The sequence below is a fragment of the Mustelus asterias genome, chromosome 2 (assembly GCF_964213995.1).
Source record: "Mustelus asterias chromosome 2, sMusAst1.hap1.1, whole genome shotgun sequence".
Taxonomy (NCBI): Eukaryota; Metazoa; Chordata; class Chondrichthyes; order Carcharhiniformes; family Triakidae; genus Mustelus; species Mustelus asterias.
In genome coordinates, this window is record NC_135802.1 from 39,517,318 (window position 1) to 39,536,673 (window position 19,356).

General features: G+C 45.1%; 1 protein-coding gene across 5 annotated transcripts in view; it reads left to right on the forward strand.

Annotated features, from left to right (window-relative positions):
• mpp7a (MAGUK p55 scaffold protein 7a) overlaps positions 1-19,356 on the forward strand; it is a 449,393-nt gene that overhangs the window by 301,436 nt on the left and 128,601 nt on the right. For 3 of the 5 annotated variants that reach the window (XM_078233768.1, XM_078233778.1, XM_078233787.1), the window contains one exon: positions 8,672-8,746. The exons of the other annotated variants lie outside the window; for them this stretch is intronic. In XM_078233768.1, the coding sequence (XP_078089894.1) occupies positions 8,672-8,746 (75 nt within the window). The remainder of the gene's footprint in view (positions 1-8,671; positions 8,747-19,356) is intronic. 5 annotated transcript variants of the gene reach the window in all.

The following is a 19,356-nucleotide window of genomic DNA, read 5'->3' on the forward strand; positions in this document are numbered from 1 at the left end:
TCCCTCTGACACCGTCTACAAGCCCCTTTTATTTTTAAGCTAACCTCCTCTCTCCCAGTCACCTCATTTTGATTCGCACCCCCAACCATTCTAGTTTAAACACTCCCCAATAGCCTTAGCAAACCTTCCCACCAGGATATTGGTCCCCCTGGGATTTAAGTGAAACCCGTCCTTTTTGTACAGGTCGCACCTGCCCCTAAAGAGGTCCCAATGATCCAGGAACCTGAATCCCTGACCCCTGCATTTAGCCTCCACCTTATTCCGTTCCTTCCCTCACTGTCCCGTGGCACAGGCAGCAATCCCGAGATTACTACCTTTGCCTTCCTTCTTCTTAACTCCCTACCTAACTTCCTATATTCTCTTTTCATAACCCCTTCCCCTTTCCAGCCTATGTCAGTGGTACCAGTATGCACCACGACCTCTGGCTCCTCTCCCTCCCGCTTCAGGATTTCTTGGAAACATCCCTGATCTCGGCACCAGGGAGGCAAACCACCATCCGCGTTTCTCGACTTCCTCCACAAAAACGCCTGTCTGACCTCCTCACTGTAGAGTCCCCTATCACCACTGCCTTCCTCCTCCTTTCCTTAGCCTTCTGTGCTACAAGGCCAGACTCCACGCCGGAGGCACGACCACTGCTGCTTCCACCAGGTGGGCTGTCCACCCCAACAGTACTCAAACAAGAGTACTTATTTTTAAGGGGCACAACCACTGGGGTACTCTACCACCTGACTTTTCCCTTTCCTGACTGTGACCCACTTGCCTGCTTCTTGTGGCCCCGGTGTGACCACCTGCCTATAACTCCTATCTATCACCTCCTCGTTTTCCCTGACCAGACAAATGTCGTCGAGCTGCAGCTCCAGTTTCCTAACTCGGTCCCTTAGGAGATGCAGCTTGACGCACCCAGCGCAGATATGCACTTCTGGGAGGCTAGGAGACTCCACGACCTCCCACATCTGGCACTGAGAACAGCAAACTGGCTTCACATTCACAATGCCCCTTTTCCTCAGATTCCACAGGGGAAGAACTAAGATTTAAAAGTTGAGAAACCTACCCTCCCTCGCCCGTTCCCTCCTAAGCCCGTTGAGCCAAAGCCCTTCAGCCCTCACTCTGCTACCTGCTCACTCCGCTGCCTGCTACAACGTTGCTCACTGAATAGTGCGTTCTCCTCTTTAACCCTCACTCAAACTACTGACTGACTCCAGGCACATGCGCACAAAACATTTTTAAAAACCGCTCTTTCTTCCTGCTGTTTAAAAAGTGTCCGTTCTGCGTTCCTTCTCTGTTAACTGTCTCCACTCTGCGTTCCTTCTCCCTTAAATGCCGCTGCTCTTTCAAATTCCCCTCCAATTCAATTTTCAAGTTTGCTGACGACACCACCGCAGTGGGTCGGATCTCAAACAATGACGAGTCAGAGTACAGGAATGAAATAGAGAATCTGGTGAACTGGTGCAGCAACAATAATCTCTCCCTCAATGCCAATAAAATGAAGGAGATTGTTATCGACTTCAGGAAGCATAAAGGAGAACATGCCCCTGTCTACATCAACGGGGACAAAGTAGAAAGCGTCGAGAGCTTCAAGGTTTTAGGTGTCCAGATCACCAACAACCTGTCCTGGACCCCCCATGCCGACACTATTGTTACGAAAGCCCACCAACACCTCTACTTTCTCAGAACACTAAGGAAATTTGGCATGTCAGCTACAACTCTCACCAACTTTACAGATGCACCATAGAAAACATTCTTTCTGGTTGTAACACAGCTTGGTATGGCTCCTGCTCTGCCCAAGATCGCAAGAAACTACAAAAGGTTGTGAATGTAGCCCAATCCATCACGCAAACCAGCCTCCCATCCATTGACTCTGTCTACACTTCCCGCTGCCTCAGCAAAGCAGCCAGCATAATCAAGGACCCCACGCACCCCGCACATTCTCTCTTCTACCTTCTTCTGTCGGGAAAAAGATACAAAAGTCTGAGGTCACGAACCAACCAACCAACTCAAGAACAGCTTCTTCTCTGCTGCTGTCAGACTTTTGAATGGACTTACTTTGCATTAAGTTGATCTTTCTCTACACCCTAGCTATGCCTTTAACACTACGTTCTGCACTCTCTCGACTCCTTCTCTATGAACGGTATGCTTTGTCTGTATAGCACGCAAAAAACAATACTTTTCACTGTATGTTAATACATGTGACAATAATAAATCAAATCAAATCAAAGGTAAAATGTTTTCAAAACAGGAAATGAGCCAGGCATATCAACAATCCTTGCTAGAGGAAGCAAGTGACCGTATGGCGGCATGATGGCACAGTGGTTAGCATTGCTGCCTCACAGCGACAGGGACCCGGGTTCAATTCATAGCTTGGGTCACTGTCTGTGTGGAATCTGCACGTTCTCCCCGTGTCTGTGTGGGTTTCTTCTGGATGCTCCAGTTTCCTCCCACAATCCGAAAGACGTGCTGGTTCGGTGCATTGGCCATACTAAATTCTCCCTCAATGTACCCGAATGGGCGCCGGAGTGTGGCGACTAGGGGATTTTCACAGTAACTTAATTGCAGTGTTAATGTAAGCCTACTTGTGACACTAATAAATAAACTTCAAACTTTAAAAAAACTAAAGTTTAAAACAAACTGTAACTTTAAAACTCTAAGGAAGATTTGAAGTGGTGCGTGACCATCAACATGCATGAAGGGTTGATCAAGTACAATCATTTGGTTTTTGGCTTATTCTCCAGTACGGCGATCTTTCAAAGGACAAGGGACAACCTGTTGCAAGGGATTCTGCAGGTTGCAGTCTACCTGGATGACACCTTAATTACAGGAAAAACTGATGAGAAGCACCTCAGCAATCTGGATCAAGTTTTGAAAAAGTTTTCAGAGGCGGTACTGTAACTGAAGAGGAGCAAATGCAATTTGCAGACACAAAGTGTAGAGTATCTAGACCACAGAATCACTGCACAAGGCTCATGTCATATGGAAGGAAGCATTTGAGCCATTGAGGGAGCTCTGGAGCCGAAGAATGTGTCCGTGCTCAGGGCATTTTTGGGCTTCGTAAACAATTATGGAAAGTTCTTGCCAGATCTGTCAACAATGTTTGCTCCATGCTACTTTCCATGGTCATTCATTCACCATATGTACCAACCACCAGCCGTTGATGAGATGAAATGTAATGAGTTGAAATGTGATGCTCCCATCTCTCAGCAAGAATACAGCACTTGGCACTTGCACTGTCAGCTTATCAGTACAGTGTCGTGTACTGAGGAGGGAAAGACAGCGCAAATGCGGGCGCATTGAATTGCCTCTTTTTACCAAATTTGCCATCCAAGGTATTGTGTCTGAGATAATTTTCTTATTTGAGATTTGCCTAATCTCCAGTGAGCTAAACCAATTAGGCAGTGGACGGATAGAGATCCTATCCTATCTCAAGTCAAGAAATTTCAGATACAAGGATGACCAACTATTATTGAATGTGATGAGTTGAAACCATAAGGATGAGTTAAGTGTACAGGATGGATGCATACTGTGGGGATCAAGAGTAGTTGTTCTGCCCTCTGGTCATTCGCAAGTCATGGATGAAATTCAAGTGGCTCATCCCGGTGCGTCGTGAATGCCAAGTCCAGCCGGGTCATATGTTTGGTGACCGAATATGGATCTGGACTTGGAGAACAAGGTGGAGTCCTGTTTGGCGTATCAGAGAAAATGGCGCCACCAGTGCCACTTCACCCTTGGGAGTGGCCAGTTCGTCTGTAGTCCGGACTTGATGGGGACTTTGATGAATCACATATTTTTTGTTGTCGCAGATGTGCATTCAAAGTGGTTGGAAGGACATATGAGTAATACTACAGCTTCTGTGACAATTGAAAAGCTGCGTCAAATTTTTGCAACGCGTGGTTTGCCAGATTTGTTTCTTTCGGCTAACAGCACTATGTTTACAAGTGAATTATTTCAAGAATTCATGCCAAAGAATGGCATATGCCATGTGCGTAATGCGCCCTTTCATCTAGCTTCGAATGGTTTTGTGGAGCAAGCTGTTCAATTTCTAAAGGAGGTATTGAAGAGAATGGCAGGTGATACTTTGAGCTAGTTTCTTAGCGTTTAAAAAATATTCTGTTCTGATCAACGCTTTTTACTGTGCCACCAAAGTTAGCTGCCATTGTTGGGTTTGAGCCCATGTTCATAGAATCATAGAAACACTACAGTACAGAAAGAAGCCATTCAGCCCATCGAGTCTGCACTGACCACAATCCCACCCAGGCCCTACCCCCATATCCCTACATATCCACCTGCTAATCCCTCCAATCTACGCATCTCAGGACACTAAGGGCAATTTTTAGCATGGCCAATCAACCTAACCCGCACATCTTTGGACTGTGGGAGGAAACCGGAGCACCCGGAGGAAACCCACGCAGACACGAGGAGAATATGCAGACTCCACACAGACAGTGACCCAAGCCGGGAATCGAACCCAGGTCCCTGGAGCTGTGAAGCAGCAGTGCTCACCACTGTGCTACCGTGCCGCCCAGACCATTAGCCTGGACCTCTAGATTACTAGCCCAGTAACATTGGCATTACACCACCATCTCCCCGATTATCCAGAATTCACTAAATATTAGTGAACTAGTACAAAAAATTAATTCAAGTAATAAAATAAGTTTATTGTCAATGAGGCTGGAATGCAAAAGGCTGAAAGTTCTGATGCAGTTGTACAGACTTTGGTTATACTGCATCTGGAGCGCTTCATACCGTTCTGGGTACTATACCTCAGGAAGAACATAATAACTTAGAGGAATTGCAATACCAATTCACCAGAATGACACTCGGTCTAAATGGATTAAATTATGAGGCTTGTACATATACTTGGCTTTTATCCTCTTAAGTGGATGATTAAGGATGATAATTGGGGTGTTTGAGGTAACGAGAGGAATTGACAGAGCAAATGGAGAAAAAAAGATGCCCTCTAAGAAGATTCTTAGAGATAGGATATATGCGCATTTAGAACGGAATAATCTCATTAGTGATAGACAGCATGGTTTTGTACGAGGGAGGTCATGCCTCACAAATTTGGTTGAGTTTTTTGAGGAGGTGACAAAAACGAGGGAAGGGCCGTGGATGTCGTCTATATGGATTTTTGTAAAGCGTTTGACAAGGTCCCTCATGGCAGGCTGGTGCAAAAGGTTAAATCTCACGGGATAAAAGGTGAGCTAGCTAGATGGGTGGAGAACTGGCTTCACCATAGAAGACAGAGGGTAGCAGTGGAGGGGTCTTTTTCCGGTTGGAGGTCAGTGATTAGTGGTGTTCCGCAGGGCTCTGTACTGGGACCTCTGCTGTTTGTGATATATATAAATGATTTGGAGGAAGATGTAACTGGTGTGATCAGTAAGTTTGCGGACGACACGAAGATTGCTGGAGTTGCAGATAGTGATGAACATTGTCAGAGAATACAGCAGGATATAGATAGGCTGGAACGTTGGGCGGAGAAATGGCAGATGGAATTTAATCCAGATAAATGTGAAGTGATGCATTTTGGTAGATCTAATGTAAGGGGGAGCTATAGAATAAATGGCAGAACCATCAGGAGTATAGACACACAGAGGGACCTGGGTGTACAAGTCCACAGATCCTTAAAGGTGGCAGCACAGGTGGAGAGGGTGGTGAAGAAGGCATATGGCATGCTTGCCTTTATTGGATGGGGCATAGAATATAAAAGTTGGCATATGATGTTGCAGCTGTATAGAATGATGGTTAGGCCACATTTGGAATTCTGCATCCAGTTCTGGTTGCCACACTACCAGAAGGACGTGGAGGCTTTGGAGAGAGTACAGAGAAGGTTTACCAGGATGTTGCCTGGTATGGAGGATTATGAGGAGAGATTGGGTAAACTGGGGTTGTTCTCCCTGGAAAGACGGAGGATGAGGGGCGACCTAATAGAGGTGTATAAAATTATAAAGGGCATAGATAGGGTGAACAGTGGGAAGCTTTTTCCCAGGTTGGAGGTGACGAACACAAGGGGTCACGGGTTCAAGGTGAGGGGGGCAAGGTTCAACACAGATGTCAGGGGGACGTATTTTACACAGAGGGTGGTGGGGGCCTGGAATGCACTGCCAAGCAAGGTGATTGAGGCGGACACGCTGGGATCGTTTAAGACTTATCTAGATAGCCACATGAACAGACTGGGAATAGAGGGATACAAAAGAATGGTCCAGTGGGCACATGAACGGCGCAGGTTTGGAGGGCCGAAGGGCCTGTTCCTGTGCTGTATTGTTCTTTGTTCTCTTTTTAGGGAGTCCAAAGAGGGCATAACCTTTAAATTAGAACTCGGCTATATTAAGGATGATGTCCAGATACATTACTTCATCCAAAGGGTAAAGGAAAGTCCTCTCCCAAAATATTGCTGCGTTTGTATCAGTTGAAAATTTCAGAATTGGGATTGATTGAATTTTGTTAGCTACGGCTACAACAATTTGGACCAAGGTAGGTAAATTGAGTTAAGATCTATGTCATGATCTAATTCAATGGCAGAACAGACTCATGGAGCTGAATGGTTTACTCCTGCTTCCATGTTTACTATGTGAAACTGGTACACTTTTCATGTTGTAGCCTGATTTGGCTCCAAATTTCTTTGAGCAGATGCATGAATATTGTCGTGCTTTAATTGGCACACTACAGAAGACTGAAAATGTGGATGCATCCAGCTCACACTTTCATGATTTCTTGGCAGCTTTAGCAGACTACTGTGCAATCTATACATGATTTCTGTCCACAATTATTTCCACTTATCATTCTCGTCACACTTTTATCAGCTTTCTTCTCATTCCATTTGTGTGACATAAAGAAGTCACCAGCTCAGTGATGGAGACATTGTTGAGTGGACAGCAAAAGCTGTTCGACATTAACATACAAATTGTTTTTGTCCCTTGCAGCAAACCTTCTCTCGATCTGGGAGGAGGCCTCAACTGTTACTTCCTAGAAACCTTTCAACACCATTGGAATTAAAAACAGGTTTTGTGGAAAAGCCCAGTAGTTAGTTTAAAAGCTTTTTTTGGGAGATATGTAGCTAGTTTCCTTGATACAGTTAATTGTGCTGCAAGTTGTAATTCACAGTAAAGTATGAAGAATATAATTAATCAATTTGGCAGGCATTTAAATTAAATGCAAAGCTAAACTTGAGAGCAATTAATTGAGCAGTTTTTTTGTTATACTTAGCTTCTAACTTTATTTGCTTAGCATCATACTGCTATTTGTTTTAATGTGGTTTTTCTTTGAATGCAATTGTAAATATCTAGGCCTTGTGAGAACATTCACTATTTCTAAGAGAATGTGGTGATTTGGCAAAAATCCATTATAAATCCTCGAATCAGATACGAGGTAATCCCACTCGTATGTATGCACCTCTGGGAGGGTAAGGTAACCTTCTGAGTGATAGATCCACTTTTAAGAACCATTGATAAAAAGGTACTGAAAAAACCATAAATGGAGAGAGCTAATTTTAATCTTTTTAAAATTCATTGGATCATTAGATACTTTTGACATTCTTGCAAGCGATTTAGCGGTTTGGATCAGGAATTGGCTAGCTGTAAGAAGACAGAGGGTGGTGGTTGATAGGAAATGTTCATCATGGAGTTCAGTTACTAGTGGTGTACTGCAAGGATCTGTTTTGGGGCCACTGCTGTTTGTCATTTTTATAAATGACCTGGATGAGGGCGTAGAAGGATGGGTTCGTAAATTTGCGGATGACACTAAAGTCGGTGGAGTTGTGGACAGTGCGGAAGGACATTGCAGGTTACAGAGGGACATAGATAAGCTGCAGAGCTGGGCTGAGAGGTGGCAAATGGAGTTTAATGCGGAAAAGTGTGAGGTGATTCACTTTGGAAGGAGTAACAGGAATACAGAGTACTGGGCTAATGGTAAGATACTTGGTAGTGTGGCTGAGCAGAGAGATCTCGGTGTCCATGTGCATAAATCCCTGAAAGTTGGCACCCAGGTTGATAGGGTTGTTAAGAAGATGTACGGTGTGTTAGCTTTTATTGGTAGAGGGATTGAGTTTCGGAGCCATGAGGTCATGTTGCAGCTGTACAAAACTGGTGCCGCCGCACTTGGAGCATTGCGTACAGTTCTGGTCGCCGTATTATAGGAAGGATGTGGAAGTATTGGAAAGGGTGCAGAGGAGATTTACCAGGATGTTGCCTGGTATGGTGGGAAGGTCTTATGAGGAAAGGCTGAGGGACTTGAGGCGGTTTTCGTTAGAGAGAAGAAGGTTAAGAGGTGACTTAATAGAGGCATACAAGATGATCAGAGGATTAGATAGGGTGGACAGTGAGAGCCTTTTTCCTCGGATGATGATGGCTAGCACGAGGGGACATAGCTTTAAATTGAGGGGTGATAGATATAGGACAGATGTCAGACGTAGGTTCTTTACTCAGAGTAGTAAGGGTGTGGAATGCCCTGCTTGCAACACTAGTGGACTCGCCAACATTAAGGGCATTTAAATGGTCATTGGATAAACACGTGGATGATATTGGAATAGTGTAGGTTAGATGGGCTTTAGATTGGTTTCACAGGTCGGCGCAACATTGAGTGTCGAAGGGCCTGTACTGCGCTGTGATGTTCTATGTTCTATATGACGAGTTGTACTTGTAGCTTATTAACTAATATTTTACAATTTTACAATTTTGTCTAGGCTCAGTCACAAGGAGCAATAACTTTTAAAATAATTCCTGGCATTAAAGAGGAGTCTCCAACTAAAGAAAGCAAGGTAAGTATCTTAACCAGTTGAAAATGATTAAGGATTTTTCTGAACATGACGTGGCTTATGCTGATTCTGGTGAATCCATTGCAGCTTGATCATAAGGCAATATTAGAAATGATCAACTTCTTTCTGCTCGATTTTTATTTGTAAACATTGAATGTGAATCACCTTATTAGGTTAGTATAATAGAACAAGGTTGCTGATATGATTTGTTAATATAATGTATGTGCATTATATAAGAAAGCAGTATATAGAATATAAATGTATTTGAGTGCGTGTGTGTGTATGTATGTATATTTATATAATATATGCATATAGAGATACTTGCCATCCATTCAAATGATATGTCAGTGTACATAGTAACACTGCACACATTTATTGATCCTGTCAATAAATCTAATTATCCAATTTATTAATATATATTTTTAAAACTTAAGGTTTATAAGCCAAGTTTTCAGTTCAACAAGTTAAATATTTTGTTCAAAAGATCTCCATCCTCCCTCTCCACCACACCCACAGATCCTCCCCATGATATTTGACAGTGACACTGTGAAGCATTGTTCACTACCTGTTTTTGTGTAACTTAATTTTATTTTTTTTCCTTTCATTACTTAAAAATTAATATTTTGTTGTCATTTAGTGAAAAGCAGTTGAAAAAATCCTTGCATTTATTAATACTGAGAAATGTTATATATTTTGAAGTTCGATTCAGAGATGCACATGATTTTAAATGCAAAATATCCTCCTTTAATAACTGCAATTCAATCATTACCAAGAATCTTGAAGGAGGGTTTAAATGTTCTTCTTCCCTGGTGCCTGGTCTGAGTTACTCCCCAGAAGCAAATACAAATTTTATTTCAATAGGTCGCCCTACCCTATAAGAACACTATCTGAGGCAATCATGTAGATTTGGGAATGAGTTCAATTTGAGTTGCAAGTTTCCAGCTTTTTTTTTAATGTGGAGAAAGATTCTATAAAAGTCTATTGGCCAAGATCATGTAGAAATCATTGATCAGAGTTCCAAAAACATTTTATTGTTACAGAGCAGTTTTAATAACATAAAGTGATATACTAAGAAAGACCATATGAATTATAGCCATTGAGTATCCTATGATGTGAAATGATTTACATGAAGTGTAATCAATTATGTAGGCCTTGTGTCACAGTAGGTAACATCCCTGCCTCTGAGCCAGAAGGTCCAGGTTCAAGTCCCATCCTAGGACTTAATGGCAAGGGAAGGTACGTTCATAATGTGGCCAACAGGTTGAGTATCAACCTGCAAATCCTTACAACAATATGCTGCCGACAGGCTGTAAGAGGGGGAGAGACTCCTGATCAGCCATGCTTGGTGCAGAATCGCACCCCATAGATTATAAGCCTCTGACAACAGGCTAGTCACTTGTTCTGGGTAAATCTTGCTATGAATCAGATTAAAGTGTCTTGCGCACCACTCGGTGCGGAAAGAGAAACAATGATAATAATCAAGTACAAAATCATAGTTATGCAGCACCTTTATAAACTCACTTCTCTGGAATATTGCATCTTTTTCTGGGCATTTTAGGGAGGATGTCAAGGACTTGGAGAAATTGCAGAGAGGATTTACTATGATAGTAGGGGTGATGGACTTCAGTTTTATGGAACAATTAGATAAATTAGGATTATTTTTGCAATGCAGAAGGTTTTGGGGAGAATAACCAGAGATGTTCAATATTATGAAGGATTCAGCAAAAGGCAAAAAACTGTTTCTACTGACAGAAGGATAGTAATCAGATGACACAGATTTAAAGAATTGGCAGAAGGACCAGAGGATGAAGGAAGTTTTATTCACTCAGTGAGCAATGATCTGCAAAGCACAAGCTAAAAATGTGGTGAAAGCAGATTCAGTCATAACTTTCAAAAAGGATTGGATAACTACTCAAAAAAGAAAAACATTGCAGAGCTATGGAGAGCAAACAGTATTGGGATGAATTTACTTGATATTTCCAAGATCTAATTTAAGCTCAATGAGCAGAACAGCCTCCTAAAATTAATGACTCTATAATTTGTACTCAAGGGAAATGTAACAATCGCGTTACAAGAGATTCCACAAACAATGAGATAAATATTCTGATTTGATATGGGGATATTGGTGAGGATTAAATGTTGGGCAGGAGATCAGGAGGATTTGCTGACCTTTGAATAACGCAATGGGTATTTTCAGGACCTGAACAGATAGATATAACCTCAGTTTACTAACTTCTTCAAAATACATTGTCTGGCAATGCTGAATTTAATCAGTAATGCAGTGAAGAGTCAATTGAGATTATGTACACAAGTCCTGCGTTGGAAGCTTCTTTGAGTTCGTTGTTCCAGAAATGTTGTTGAGGCAATAACAGTTGAAAAAAATAGTACTGAAGACCTGTGCTACAAAACTTGCTACTTCCCTAGCTAACTCTTCCAGTACATATACAATGCTGGCGTTTATCCAGCAATGTGGAAAATTGTCCAGGTATGTCTTGTCCACAAAAAGCTCGAGCCAATTATGACCCCATCAGTCTCGTCTCAAACTTCCGCAAAGTGATGGCAGGAGTCATCAACAATGCTATCAAATGGCACTTAAACTACAATAAGCTGCTCACTGACATTTAGGCATTCAGCGTCTGACCTCACTACAGCCTTAGTCCAAACATGAACAAAAGAGCTGAACTCTAGGTGAAGGTGACTACCCTGGAAAAACTAAAATCAATGGGAATTTGGAGGAAGCTCTCCACTGGTTGGAGTCATACCTGGCACAGAGATCGTTGTGGTTGTTGGAAGTCAGTCAGTTCTGGGACATCAATGCAGTCAGCGGAGTGTCCTAGGCTCCACCATCATCAGCTGCTTCATTAATGACCTCCCCTCCATAATGAGATCAGAAGTAGGGATTACTGATGATTGCACAACATTCAGAACCATTTGCATCTCCCCAGATACTAAAGCAGCCCATGTCCAGATGCAGCAAGACCGGCGCAATATCTAGGCTTGGGTTGACAAGTGACATGTGACATTCGTGCCACACAAATGTCCAGGCAATGACCATCTCCAACAAGAGAGAATCTAACTATCTCCCCATGACATTAAATGGTATTACCGTAAATACTATGGGTACAAGAACAGATCAGAGAATGGAATTGTGCAGCGAATAACTCACCTCCTGACTCCCCGAAGCCTTTCTACCATCCACAAGGCACAATCAGAAGTCTAATGGAATTCTCCACTTGCCTGGATGAGTGCAGCCCAATGACTTTCAAGAAGCTTGATATCATCCAGGACAAAGCAGCCCACTAGATTGACACTCCATCCACTGATTCAACATTCAATCCCTCGACCATCAACACACTCTGGCAGCAGTGTGTACCATTTACAAAATGCACTGCAGCAGCGCATCAAGGTTCTTTTGACAGCACCTTATCCTTGACCTCTACCACCCAGAAGGACAAAGACATCTAATGCATGGAAACACCATTACCTTCGAGTTCCCCTCCAATCCATACACCATCCTGACTTGGAACTATATCACAGTTCCTTTACTGTTTCTGGATCAAAATCCTGAAGCTCCCTAACAACACTATGGGTATTCCTACAACACGTGGACCGCAGTAGTTCAAGAAGGCAGTTCACCACCACCACCTCAAGGGACAATAGGGATGGACAATAAATGTCCTAACCATATCCCATGAACAAATTAAAGAACACAAAATTAGCATATAGGAACAGCAAGCAATTAGGAAGGTAATGGCCTATTGATTTTGATTGCATAGAAATTGGAGTACATCAATAAAGAAGTCATGCTACAGTTGTACAGGACTTTGGTGAGACCACACTTGAAATACTGTGTTCAGTGTTGGTCTCCATACTTAAGGAAGAATATAGTTGCATTCATTGGAGACAATAAAGTGAATGTCCACTCGATTGGTTTCTGGGATGAGAGGCATATAATCTCTGGGGTTCGGAAAAATGAGAAGTGATCTCATTGAGACATACACTATTCTGGAGAGTCTTGATAGGGTAGAACTGAGAGGTTGTTTCCCTTGGCTGGGGTACCTGAAACACAGGAGCAATCTCAGCATCGGGGACGATCATTTAGGACTGAGGTGAGAAAATTGGGTTGTGAATCTTTGGACTTGTCTATCTCAGAGGATTGTAGATGTTACATTGTTAAAGATTATTTAAGGCTGGGGTTGGCCGATTTTTGATGTCTCAGGGAATCAAGGGATATGGCGTTACGGTAGGAAAGCGGAGTTGAAGCTCAAGACCATCCATGATTGTATTGCACGGTGGAGCAGGCTTGATGGACCATATGATCCATTCCTGTTCCAACCTCTTGTGTTGCGTGTCAGCGGTAGAAAAGAGAGATGGCTCCCATTAGCTGCAGTTCCCAGCTGGAGTTGGGTCTATGTCATCATTAGCATATTTGGATTTCTATCGGCTCGATGTTCTGTAACTAAACTGCTTATCACACCCTACTCCCTGTAAGGACTGCATCCCAATCTTCCAGTTTCTCCACCTCTGTCACATCGGCTCTGGTGATGCTACCTTCAAAAATGGTTCTTGTTCGATGTCTGCCTTTTTCCTTAACCGAGGTTTCTCTCCCACTGTGGTTAACAGAGCATGCAACCGAGTTTGACCCATTTCCTGCATCTCTTGCCATCACCCCTTCCCCTCCCTCTCATAACCATGATGGGGTCCCCCTTGCCCTCACTGTTCACTCCTCCAACGTTTAGAAAACATTTGAAACATGAACTTTGTTTCTCTCCTGATAGTTGCTGGCAGACCTGCTGAGTTTTTCTGGTGTCCTCTCTTCTTGTTGCTTATTTGTTGTCCTGATTTTAAGAACGTCTTTGTGTGTAGATTTTTCTGTAAAACGACTACTTAGTATCGGACCATGATAGTATAAATTTACTGTTGACTAAATGCATGTGCATGAGATTTGTGTTTGCGACTTCTGTACAACAAATCTTGCCCATGCCATGTTGTTGTATTCCTGGATCCAATAAAAGGAGCTGATTTGACAGTAGTGAAGCAAGGTTGTACAGAGTATTGAGACCTGTTTGGTGCTATAAATGTGGTTATTGTTACTTTGCTTATTTGTATCCTACTCTCTAAAAGTCTCCCTGTCTGGTCTCCAAACATGTAGGAACTTTTGTCAAATAACACAAATGCTCAAGTGTTTGCGTTACTCAATAAATGCTTTCACTTCACTGTTGTGTTTGTGGTTAGCAGCCTGTAAAACCAGTCAAGCATTTACTGCTTTGGTGATGCTCATACGATAGAAATGGTTCTCCTCGGACCCACAAGGCAATGTAGTGTAACCTTCAATAGCTGAAGTGACAGATTAGATTAATGAAAGAGGAAAATAAATGAAGTAACTGTGTCTGACAGTCGCTACCTTGTGGATCCACCACCAATCCGCTTGGTGGTCAGGATTAAGGAATTATCAAAACACTTAGCTCAGATATTGTTTCCTTTGTTAGGAATGCGGGAATAGAACAGAGCTTTAATTTATAATGTGCATTTAATTCTTTGAGCCATATTTGTCAAGATTACTTTTACAGGGGAGGAGGAATTATGACTGTAAAATAATTTTTACAGCTGTTCAGTTAATGTGTTCCGATTGACATTTTAATCCTAGCTATGATATTAAACAACTTCCTTGAAATCAGGGAAATGAATGAGCCAGGTAGTTACATCTCCAGAGAAACTTGGAACTTTATTTTGATTTGGGGCTCAAGGGAATAGAGAAAGAGACTGATTCTCATTCAAAGTTGAATCAACTAGAATAGAAATGCTAACTTTTTTGATTACTTCCATCATACTTATTCTCCTCTAATAGATTAACCAAGGAAAATCTTGAGCAAATTTTTGTGGTAAGCAACAAGAAGGATTTAAGTGCTGGGGAACATTCTAGGAACAAAATGTTGTCCATCTGCTATCTGTATATCTTCATAGAATCATAGAACCATACAGTGTGGAGGAGGCCCTTTGGCTCATTTTGTCCGCATCGACACATTAGAAACACCTGAACTCCTATCTAAGTGGATCTGCCAGCACATGTCCCATAGCCCTGAATGTTATAAAAGCAAAATACTGTGGATGCTGGAATCGGAAACAAAAACAGAAAATGCTGGCAAGTCTCAGCAGGTCCGACAGCATCTGTGGGGAAAGAATAGAGCCAACATTTCGAGTCTAGGTGATGAAGTAGTTCTGACGAAGGGTCATCTAGACTCGAAACATTGGCTCTATTCTCTCCCCACAGATGCTGTCAGAACTGCTGAGATTTTCCAGCATTTTCTGTTTCTGGCCCTGAATGTTATGATGTGCAAAGTGCTCATCCAGATACTTTTTAAAGGATGTGAGGCAATCCACCTCTACCATCCTCCCAGGCAGCGCATTCCAGACTGTCACCACCCACTGGGTAAAAAAGCTTTTCCTCACACCCCCCCCGAACCTCCTGCCCCACACCATGAAACTATGTCGCCTCATGACTGACCCTTTAACTAAGGTGAACAGCTGCTCCTTATCCACTCTGTCCAAGTCTATCATAATCTTGTACACCTCAATCAGGTCGCCCCTCAGTCTTCTCTGCTCCAACGAAAACAACCCAAGCTTACGCAACTTCACTTCATAACTTAAATGTTCCATCCCAGGCATCATCCTGGTGAATCTCCTCTGCACCTCCTCCAGTGCAATCACATCTTTCCTATAATGTGGCGACCAGAACTGCACACAGTACTCTCGCTGTGGCCTCACCAAATTTCTATACAACTCCAAATTTCTTCCCTGCTTTTGTAATCTACGCCTCGATTGATAAAGGCAAGTGTCCCATATGCCTTTTTCACCACCCTACTAACGTGCCCTTCCGCTTTCTGAGATCTGTGGACAAACTTCCTAATGTTCTACCATTCACTGAGTGCTTTCGTGTCAAATTACTCGTTCTGAAGTGTATCACCTCACACTTTTCAGGGTTAAATTCCATCTGCCACTTATCTGCCTGTTTGACCTTTTTTTCATTCATTCGTGGGACATGGGCGTCGCTGGCTGGCCAGCCTTTATTGCCCATCCCTAGTTGCCCTTGAGAAGGTGGTGGTGAGCTGCCTTCTTGAATCGGTGCAGTCCATGTTCTGTGGGTTGACGCACAATGCCGTTAGGGAGGGAATTCCAGGATTTTGATCCAGTGACTGCGAAGGAACGGCGATGTATTTCCAAGTCAGGATGGTGAATGGCTTGGAGGGGAACTTGCAGGTGGTGGTGTTCCCATTTATCTGCTGCCCTTGTTCTTCTAGATGGAAGTGGTCGTGGGTTTGGAAGGTGCTGTCTGAGGATCTTTGGTGAATTACTGCAGTGCATCTTGTAGATAGTTCACACAGTCGGTGGTGGAGGGATTGAATATTTGTAGATGTGGTGCCAACCATTCCGTCTATATCTTCTTGTAGCCCAAGACACTCCGCCTCACTGTTAACCAACTGTCTAATCTTTGTGTCATCTGCAAACTTACTAATCCTAACCCCCACATAGTCAAAGATGTCATTTGTATAAATGACGAATAATAGGAGGTCCAACACAGATCCTTGTGGTACGCCATTGGACACTGGCTTCCAGTCACTAAAGCAGCCTTCTGTCATCACCCTCTGTCTCTTGGTCCCAACTCAAGAGAATGTTTTTACGACAATTTTATTTCCCCTGTCTGAGTGAAACAGTCAATTCATGCTCAGTTTTGACTTATTTTATACTTTTTGCATCTCCCTGCTCACAATTATGTTAAGACTTCGAGCCTGATTTTACCATTTTAATTCGAAGTGCTGAATCTGGGCATAATGCGGATCCGACTTGGGAATCTGCTTTCAGACGCCCCCAGATGCACTCAGCCTGAAAAAAAAATCGCCAGTCCCATTCATACTGTTGGTGGGGCTTAGCGCGCCCGAAACGATTGGAGCTCTGAACTGCACATGCCCAGTTAGAAAAAAAATGAAAAAGCGCGCCTGTCACATCGTTCCGGTGCCGGATAATGCCTCCCCCTAGCCCCCACAGACATTGCCCCACCTCCACAACATTACAGACCCACCTATCACCCCACCCTCCGCCACCCAGAACAATCGCGGCCCCCTCCCTCTTTGCCCTCCACTGATCTCAGGCAGAGTGGCAGCGGACCCCCCTCTTCCCCCCACCGATCTCAGGCAGAGTGGCAGCGGACACCCCCCCTTCCCCCAATGATCTCAGGCAGAGAGATCCACCCTCCCCCCTACAGATATCAGGCAGAGTGATCCCCCTCACTCCCAGCCCGGACCCTCCCACACAAGGCCCCATCTCAGTTACACTCCGATGGCTGTGAGACACCTCACTCTCTCTCCCCTGTTGCTAATCATTGAGGCACTCATCCACCCGCACCCCCCCTCCCCCCCCCCCCCCCCCCCCCCCACACCACCTCCCCAGCCGCACACCTGCAAGCGCTCACTTGCTTTCCCCTCAATGCTAACAAGCAAACTGCATGGAACTTGCTGGAATGCTCTGTCAAACTTCCTGCAGCTGATCTGCCCTATCGAGGGGCAGCTCCATAAAAAACTCCAGAATGGACAGGCAGGCAGTGCAGGACAATGTGCGCACGACCAGCTCCCTAATTTTCTGAGGACGACTTGGGGAGGCTGCTGGATGCAGCTGAGGCGAGGCAGGTCACCCTCTTTCTCCCAGGAGGATGCAGACCCAGGGGGGCTGATGGCCATGCAGCCTGGGAGGCAGTCGCGCCTCGGTCAGTGCCAGGGCACTGGCCCCCTGAACCTCGAGGCAGTGCCGGAGAAAAATCAGTGACCTCATCTGTGCAGCAAGGGTGAGTGCTGAACCCCATTCAGCATGTTCCCCCATATCTCCCCCAGATCCTCCTATTCCCAGTACCCTGCATGCTTCCAGCTCCTGACCCCCAAGCACCTCCTTCCTTTCCCCGCAATGAGCCCCACTGTGTTTGCCCTCTAAGGGTCACCACCTGATTCTCTGTATGAGTCACGCCACCATTTATTTCATGGTTCCTTCTGTCTCCACAGAAGAAGACCAAACACAACACCCATGAGAGGGCGAAGACAGGGGGTGGTGAGCCAGACCACCAGGTCCTCGCCCCCTTCGAGGAGCGGGCGCTGGAGCTCACCAGAGAAGGGGAGACGCGGGCTGTCAGCAACAGCATGGTCGGTCTGCCATCCAGACATGAGCACCTGTCATTCCTACACTCACTTTGAGGCAACTTCTTGGGGGCACAAGTTTCGGGTGCAAGGGGCAAGGTGTAAAGGAGATGTACGAGGCATGTTTATTTGCATAGAGAGGGTAGTGGGTGCCTGGAACTCACTGCCCGGGGAGGTCGTGGAAGCGGAAACAATAGGGACATTTAAGGGGCATCTCTACAGCTATCTGAATGGGATGGGAATAGAGGCATATGGCCCCTGGAAGGATAGGGGCAAACAAATCAGATGGGCAACCTGGTCGCTATAGGGTTGGAGGGCCAAAGGGCCTGTTCCTGTGATGTAATTTTCTGGGTTCTTTGTTCTATGTTCAAGGGAGCCATGTGATTCATGTGTTTGGCATCCCGGATTCCTCGCCCTCCCTTGCACTTAACCTCGTATCCTGTACAGATCCTGATGCCCCAGGGCCTTTTGGACCGCAGGCCCCGGCTATAGCTCCCATCCACCCTGAGAACAATAGCTCGGATGAGTCCTCGGAGAATATCGGTGAAGGGACCTCCGAGTGTGGCACCGCTTATCTGTCGGCTTGTACCTCACAACTCACCATCGCAGAAACACACACGTCGGTGGGTCCAGTTAGTGTTGAGGCTTCTGGGTCACAATCTGGTGAGCACGACACATCTGCTGATGTACATCGGGTGGAGGAGGGAACGTCCGAGGCCTCTGGCATGCGGGGCCTGCTGCAGGCGAGGACTCAGCTGGCCCCAGGCTACATGCTGGTCCTCAGAGATCACTTCTCCCTCAGCTGCTGGAGATGCAGCAATGGAGCCAGAGAATGCAGGAGGGGCTGACAGCCACACTGGACCAACTGCGAGGCTGCTGGGAGGAGTCCCAAAGCTTACAGGCGGACCAGCTATTGCCTGTCATGCGTGCTTCCAATGGCAACACTGCAAGGGTGGCATCTGCAGTGGAAAGCCGGGGCAGGGGATCCTCACCATGGGTGGCAGGCTCCAAGCAATGGCCAAGTCACAGCAGGCCACAGCGGAGAGACTGAGCAGGCTTCTCGAGATTCTGCGGCCCATGGCTGAGAAGCTCGAGAGCTTGCAGGAGACCCAGCGGGCCAGTGCTGAGACACAGCGGGCAATGGCAGCAACCCTTGAGAAGGTGGCCCAGTCTCAGAGGGCCATGGCTGAGGGCTTGCAGAGCATGGCCCAGTCTCAGGGCCACAGCTGAGGGCTTGCAGAGTGTGGGCCAGTCCCAGAGGGCACTTGCTGCGGTCATTGAGAGATGGCCCACGACTCAAGTGGCCATTGCGGAGGGGTCGACCATGGGTAGGACACAGGTGGTCCTCCAGGACTGGCAGTGCCAGGTGACACCAGAGCTTCTGGAGCTCATTGCAGAAGCACCAGTGTCCCATGGAGTGACCCAGGGGCTGAA